Source organism: Otolemur garnettii, unplaced genomic scaffold (assembly GCF_000181295.1).
Source record: "Otolemur garnettii isolate 467f Iridium unplaced genomic scaffold, OtoGar3 scaffold00070, whole genome shotgun sequence".
Classification (NCBI taxonomy): Eukaryota; Metazoa; Chordata; class Mammalia; order Primates; family Galagidae; genus Otolemur; species Otolemur garnettii.
The window spans coordinates 6695322-6703576 of NW_003852465.1; the positions used below are offsets into that span (position 1 = coordinate 6695322).

The 8255-nt window shown below is 38.6% G+C and overlaps 1 protein-coding gene across 3 annotated transcripts in view; it reads right to left on the reverse strand.

The window, feature by feature from the left end:
* SCAF11 (SR-related CTD associated factor 11) overlaps positions 1-8255 on the reverse strand; it is a 78550-nt gene that overhangs the window by 45614 nt on the left and 24681 nt on the right. For all 3 annotated transcript variants that reach the window (XM_023515362.1, XM_023515361.1, XM_012807513.2), the window contains one exon: positions 2401-2482. In XM_023515362.1, the coding sequence (XP_023371130.1) occupies positions 2401-2431 (31 nt within the window). In that variant the 5' untranslated portion in view covers positions 2432-2482. The remainder of the gene's footprint in view (positions 1-2400; positions 2483-8255) is intronic.

Below are 8255 nucleotides of genomic sequence, written 5' to 3' on the forward strand. Positions count from 1 at the left end.
GAACGGTAACTATGTACATTAATGCACTTCTAGGGTACAGTGTGGGGTTTTCACATGCAATCTGAAATACTTCCATCAACTGGTCAACAGAGCCTGAAAATTTAAAAATATATTTCCCACTTATATTTACCCCTCTTCATGCGGTTTCATGCAATCCAACAAGTTACAACTGTGGTTTTCCAAATATTTTTTTAATGCATGGAAAAACAAATCCTAATACATACTCTTCCATATTCCCATCTATTCACAAATACTAGAACACTGTATTACAATACAGTGGCCTGTTTTTTTTAATCTCCTCATGGACATTCATATTGTCACAGTTAATGTTTTCAACCTTTGACTGTGACAATACTGCAGTGAAAAAAATTGGCCATTTAACACTTTTTCCAGTATAGCTACATGAAAAATTCCAAAATTGCTGTATCAACATGTGCATACATTTACCATGAATATATATTGCCAAATTATCCTCTTACTTAGAAGCTATACAAATTTAAACTCCTACCAGCAAGCTAACCAACTTATACAAAAGCATGCACTGCTAATTTGTAAACAAAAGATATTCTAAAATTCAACATAAACACAAAACAAAAATCAGAGATTTTCAACTGAAATACGAACAGTATACAGCAAGCAAATGGAAAAACTGGAATCTTCTGGGTGCAAATGTCTATGCTGGCGATCAGATCTGGAAACTAAGTCCTTTGGTCCACCATAGGGTAGGAAAAATGATCCTGAAAGATTCCAGTATTAACCTAAGCTACTCAAATGGGACTACAGTGGTTCCAGCCTGGGTCCAGGAAAAAGCCAATACAAATCCTCTATGCAGGAAAGAATATTTAGGCCCTCAGATTAAGTTTGAAATTAAATTTACAAATATTAGCTAATAATCAAATATTACCAAACCTTAAAAAAAGTGCCTTGAGTGAGAAGCAGTGGAAACAAATTTAGAAACCCACTAGCTTCAAATATCAGCATCTCCAACTACTACCACATAGAATGATTAACCAGCTGATTCAACCCAGCATAATGAACTGGAAGAAAAATTTGAGGAAACTACCTAGATTCTACGAGACAGAAAAGTAGATGGAACCCATAAAAGAGAGGGTAAGAAATGTGATTAGAGCAGCTGAACATACTAACTGAAATACAAAAAAAGAATAAAGGAGAGGCAACAAAGAAATAATGATGACAAAGTAATTATTATAACCAAAGATAAAGGAAAAACCATGTACAATAAACAGGAGAAATGAAAACAATCCATACACAGAACTGTACAACTTTAAAGAGGAAAACAAGACTTTAAAAGCATAAAACAGAAAATGATCTACAAGGGAATGACAATTAGACTGAGAAGAGATTTTTCAGACAGCAAGGAATAAAAAAAAGAGAAAACAGTTAAATAGTATCTTCAAAGCACTAAGAGAAAAAAACTATCCATTCAGAATTTATATACCCAGTAAAACTATCTTTGAATTATTTTGAAGAGGATAAAATAGATACAAAAACTTAAAAGCTTACCACCAACAGAAATTCATTAAAGGAACTTCTTAAGATGTTTTTCAGGAAGAAGAAATGAAATGGACAGGAAAGAAACTCAAGCAAAGAATGTCTACATAAAATATCATCTAATTTGTGGTATCTGAAATAAAAGTACCAAAACAATGGATAACTAGTAAAATCTATAAACCAAGAAGTAGGATGATCAGAGTTAAAGTGTTCTTAAGTTCTTGGGTTGACAGTGAAGATTAAATTAATCATTTTAAAAGTTACAAGTTAACTTTTTTAAAAAGGCAACAAAAACAGAAATAACAAAGAAAAAATTTTTAAGAAGAAAAACAAGGGTAACTAGTAGTTCAACAAACCAAAAACCTTTATCAACTCAAAACAAGGAGACAGGCATGGTGGCTCATGCCTATAATCCTCACAATATGGGAGGCTGAGGCAAGAAAATAACTTGATGTCAGGAGTTCAAGACCAGCCTAAGCAAAAGTGAGACTCAATCTCTACTAAAAACAGAAAAAAATAGCCAGGGGCATCCTAGCATGCACCTGTAGTCCCAGTTACATGGACAGGCTGACGCAAAAGGATCCTTTTAGCCCAGGCGTTTGAGGTTGCAGTGAAATATAACAGCACTGCACACTAGCCAGACTGACAGAGCCAGAGTCTATCTCAAACATAAAACTAAAATTAAAAAAAAAAAAAAAAAAAAACCCCAAAGGCATGGGAGAAGAAAACAAAAACACGTTTACTTCTTAAATTCATTTTTCAGAATGTAAGAACAAAAATAAGTAAAAACAAAAAACTTCTTATGTACTGTAAGTGTATACTAATGAACAGTTTGGAAACACTAGACTGTCCTTTAAACACACAAATTTTATAAAAATGAAAAGTTACCTTCTGTATCTTCATACTCTTTATCGCCCATGTTTAGGGTATATACAGTTTTCTTCTTTATTTCTCTTTGGAAAACCGTTTCCTATAGGATGAATCAAAGAATACATAAGTGTTATGTTTGCGTTCTCCCAATAATATTGATTTTTTAAAAAAACAATTCTGATCAGTGAGTTTTTTTTTTTTTTTTTTGCAGTTTTTGGCCGGGGCCAGGTTTGAACCCGCCACCTCTGCTATGTGGGGCTAGCACCCTACTTCTTTGAGCCACAGGCACCACACAAGTGAGAAATATTTTATACGTAAAAGAACACAGTACAAATCAATTTATAAATAATCCAGTACTCTTTCATATTCCTTGCTATCAAAAAGTACAATCTTATGGAAAGGAAAAGCCTTATATAACTATTAAGCAACAAAGACTAAATGATAAATTTTGTGTCACAGACATAAAAACAACTAAAGTTTAGGGAAAAGAAATCAATTTGGAACAGAGTCTTCCAAGAATTATGTGTGTTGAGGAACTTAAGGCAACAAAGGAGCAAAACAGTACAAGAAATAAAATAGCACTTAAGCTAGGCCAATCTGACAAGATTAAGGACAGTGGGTCAGCAAGTGAGGGAAACTGTGAGTGCATGCCTGTGTATTTACGCCCGTGTGTACTGAGGAAGGTAGGCATGTAAGGCAAGAATATCTGAAAGACTGATTGGCTGGTATTCTTCCTTACTTTGGGATGCCACATCATTTTCCTGCTCCTTTTCTCTCTCCCACCCATCTTCTCTTCTCTCACTCTCTGCTCTCTTCTCTCTTTGCCCCACTCTCTTCCCTTTCTCTAATATAAAATAAACTTATACTTTCATATTACAATCTTGGCCTAGAGAAGTTCTTTTCTTTTCCTGCAAGCAGCACCTACTGAGCAACTGAGCATTTTCTAAATCATTTTGGTGGCCCACATGGGGACTTCTGAAAAAATCACTTCACTAGCTCTATAGTAGAGAAGTCACTTTTCTCCCCCCACCCCACCCCAAAAATGAATAAATAAAAAAATATCTCACAGCAAGAGTAATAAAAGAAATAACCAGAGCAATGTAAATTAAGTAGGGCTACATCATACATGGATCTCTAACGATTGAGAAGCTCAGATTGAATCTTATAAATCTCTCTGAATAAGAGTAACACTGGCCGGGCACAGTGGCTCACACCTATAATCCTAACGTTCTAGGAGGCTGAGGCAGGAGGATCACTTGAGCTTACAGGCTGGAGACCAGAGCCAGAGCCAAAACCAGAGAGAGAACCCATCTCTAAAAATAGTTGGGCACTTTAGCCATCGCCTGTAGTCCCAACTACTCGGGAGGCTGAGGCAAGAGGATCACTTGAGCCCAAGAGTTTGAGGTTGCTGTGAGCTATGACACCACAGCACTCTACCAAGGTGACATGAGTTTCAAAACAAAAACAAAAAAAGAGTAACATGATGCTTAAAAAAAAAGTGCTGTAAGTGATTTCTTTCTTAAAAACATTGATTTGCAAGCAAAGTATACAATGAATTACATTGTGGCAAAATTAGAAGCAAAGAGATTTGAATAGCTAGAGTAACCAACTATGAAGTGAATTACAAATGCAAGAAATTAAAGAGCTGAAGAATTTCTGAGGTTTGGTAAGCAAATGCAGGAAAAGACACACTGAATTTCTGGCCTAAGGGACTAGGAAAATGATAATTATAAGAGGCCCAAATGAGAAATGTAGGAAAGAAAGTAAATTTGGTGAAGGGAAAATAATCATGATATAAGATAATTTTTTTTAATTAACTCAATATTCCTTCTTGAACTAATGCAAGACACATGATTATAATGAAATGTCCAAATACATCTTAGAATATTTAAGTACAAGAAATCCTCAATTTCATCAGTTATGATTTTTCCATATATGTACCAGAATTTTCTATTTATTTTAAAATAATTTCAGGTAGTAGTTCTACAGTAAAGGCATGAACTGTCCAGGAAATTTCCCTATTTTGGAAAACTTCCTGTTTTGTAAAACAAGAAGAAATGCAAAGTCCCACACTTTGGTTCAAAAAATCAACTACTAAAGCAGAAGATAAAGAATAGAAAGCTTAAGGACAATGGTCGTCATCTTCAAATGGAATGAAGGGTTCTGAGGAGAGGTAGGATAAGCATCAAAGAAGGTATTCAAATAGGAGTGTTCCCTAAGAGGGGCATTAATTATTACTAAACACAAACCTTGTAAATATAAAATAAAACTCCAATCACTGGTCATATTATTCAAAATCTATTTGTAATAAAGGCAAGGCAACAGACTCAAGTTATGGCCTGTCAAATAGTTACTCTACTGACATCTACAGAAGTACTCGGTCAATTTGCACACAGTGATTTCTTATGCACACCAAAAGGGTTTCTGGAATAAATTTTATTATACACACACACACAAAACAGAAGGTATTCAAGCAAAGGCCCAATCACCTTTTGTGGGATTTTTTTTTTTTTTTTTGAGACAGAGTTTCACTTATTAACCCTCAGTACAATGCCATAACGTCACAGCTCACAGCAACCTCCAACTCCTTGGGCTTAGGCGATTCCCCTGCCTCAGCCTCCCAAGTAGCTGGGACTAAAGGCGCCCGCCACAACGCCCAGCTATTTTTTTGTTGCAGTTTGGCCTGGGCTGGGTTTGAACCCACCACCCTTGGTATATCGTGCCGGCGCCCTACGCACTGAGCCACAGGCACCGCCCTGTGGGATTTTTTTTTTAACTCAAAGATTTATTGAATGCTATAGACATACTACCAAGCAATTTTCTCAGTACTGAACAAACAAAAATCCCTGCCTTTACATGCCAGTGGTGAGACAAAATAAAAAAAGATAGTAAGTAAAATACCTAGTATTAGCTATTGAGAAGTGCTGTGGAGAAAAATTAAAAAGTGTGGCTAGGCTGGGTGTGGTAGCTTACTCCTATAATCCTAGCACTCTAGGAGGCTGAGGCAAACGGGTGGACTGCTTGAGCTCAGCAGTTTGAGACTAGCCTAAGCAAAAGCAGACGCTGTCTCTAAAATTAGCCGAGCACTACAGCAAGCACCTGTAGACACCTACAAGAGGCAGAGGCAAGAGGATCACTCGAGCCCAAGAGTTTGAGGTTGCTTTGAGCTATGACGCCATGTCATTCTACCTAGGGGGACAAAGTAAGACTCTGTCTCAAAAAAAAAAAAAAAACAGGCTTGGTGCCTGTTGTTCAAGTGGCTAAGGTGCCAGCCACATACACCTAAGGTGGTAGGTTCGAATCCAGCCCGGGCCCGCCAAACAACAATCATGGCTGCAACCAAAAAACAGCCAGGCATTGTAACGGGCACCTGTGATCCCAGCTACTTTGGAGGCAGAGGCAGGAGACTCGCTTGAACCCAGGAGTTGGAGGTTGCTGTGAGCTGTGATGCCACAGCACTCTACCCAGGGGGCAGCTTGAGGCTCTGTCTCAAAAAAAAAAAAAGAAAAAGAAAAAACCTCTCTTTGTACCATGCAGTTGGGTGGACTGATCCAATACTACAGCAGGATTCAGGTTGAATCCAGCCTATGGCAACAAGAGCCCAACTCCAGCCAACCATGTGCTCCAGGAGTGGGAATTCGTCTCCAGTGTGCAGACGCTCAGTTCTAAGCACAGGTTGAAAACTACAGGCACAAGCCATTGAAGCTGGGATGTTCTGGTGCTAGTATTTCAACTGACTTACACCAACTATCGCTCTATACAGTTACAATAATAAAGTGCCTCCAGCAATAAGGTCAAATATGGAGGTGCTAAAAAAAGTATACATATTTTGAGAGATGTTATCTGCATAGCACCTATGCCTTCCCAAAGTTGAACATAATTACAGTAGCAATGTGTAGTATGACATTCGCTCGTATGATGGTGTTAATCTAATAATTGTTAACATTAGTCACCATGCAACAGGCAGGACAGTCAAAGAAAATGGCAGAATCATGGTTGTCATTCGGGGAGTACGAGACCATATTGAAGTGATTATTTGAAATTCAAGAACACTGGCTGGACACCCACATGTCAATGGTTGGAGCACTGGCCTCATGCTCCAAGGTTGGCCTAGCCCGCTAAAAAAAAAAGAAAAGAAAATTCGAGAACACTGCAGAAGTGCGAGGACACTGAAGGCATAAGTATGCAACAGATCCTCCAACACACCCAACAACTGCACCTATTCGTGATAAGTTTGAGATGCATGGTACTGTGTGGGATGTGCACAAGGGAAGAGCCGCGAGACCTCGGACAGCGACAAGTCCTGCTGTGTCTGCTATCCTGTTGGAACAGTTTACATGCTCACTGCAGAAGTCTACCAAACAGAGTGCACATGAGACCAGATATAGCAGAAAAAGCATACGACGCATTCTTTTTCTTTCTTTTTTTTTTTTTTTAAGAGACAGAGTCTCATTTTGTGGCCCTTGGTACAATGCTATGGTATCACACAGCTCACAGTAACCTCCAGCTCTTGGGCTTAGGCGATTCTCTTGCCTCAGCCTTCTAAATAGCTGGGACTACAGGCGCTTATCACAATACGCAGCTATTTTTTTGTTGCAGTTTGGCCAGGGCCAGGTTCAAATACACCACCCTCGGTATATGGGGCCAGCACTCTACTCACTGAGCCATAGGTGCTGCCCACAACGCATTCTTAAAACAGCAAAGTGGGAAGTTTTCATCCTAAGATAATTACATTCACTGAATGAAGACAACCCTGATAGAAGGGTGTAATATTGTGAGTGGTTCCAAAACATGGTACAAGCGGATGAGAAGTTTGTGGGGAAAATGGTTTGGTCTGATGAAGCACAGTTTAAATCAAATGGAACAGTGAATTGACGTTGTGTGTACTGGGCTCCAGAAAACCCATGTGTGGAAAAAGATATCCATTTACTGGGCCTCAATGTCAGTGTGGACTATGGGGACTCATCAGACCATTCTTTTTTGAAGGTCCAGGTACTGGTACCTAGACATGCTACGCATATCCATTTTACCTGCCAATTCTTACACTTGGGGGGGATGATCTGTTTTACTTCTAATAAGATGGCGGCCCACTGCACTTCCACCGGGAAGTAGGAGCTTACCTTCATGAGAACTATCCAGGACAAGGGATAGGATGGAGAGGTGTGGCTGGTTTCCCCCCATGGTCTCCTGACTTAATACCCCTTGACTTCGACCTACAGGGACCTTACAGGATTTGGTGTACATAGAAAACAGGCTATGCTGGTGGAACTTCGGGAAGAAACTGAAAAGGCATATGCAGTGATACAAGCAGACTCTTTGGTCAATGTTGCTCAGGAGTAGTTCTCCATAATCAGAAGTGTCTAGATGTTAATGGTAACCACTTTGAACACCTCTTGTAATTGCAGAAGTCAAATGTGATTTGTACTTATCTTTTGTGGCCGGTAGAGACTCAGTATTACAATTTTAGTAGTTTTTGCTTTTCTTAAAATGTGTATACTTTTTTTGGCACCCTCTACATTTTTATTAACTTGTAGCAACCATGTGTTCATGCACTGCCACGGGAGTTAAAGCAGTGAGACAACACTGGTGATGACAGGGCAGTATAGATGCTTCATGTTCATCTTTTCATTTAATTTCACACATTTCACATATTCTATTCTCCCATTTTACATATGAAAAAATGGGTTAGATAGTACCTCAAGTTCCACCATGTATGAGTAGCTCTGAATAAGGAGCCTTGTGTATAACTTTTAGGCAAAGTGAATTTTGGAAAGTCACCTATCTCTCGAGATTTGATGTCCTGGGCTAACAGGACAGTTGGAGGAAATGCCCACAGTAGAGCTGGTAAGAATGTAAGTTCTTTTTTTTTTTTT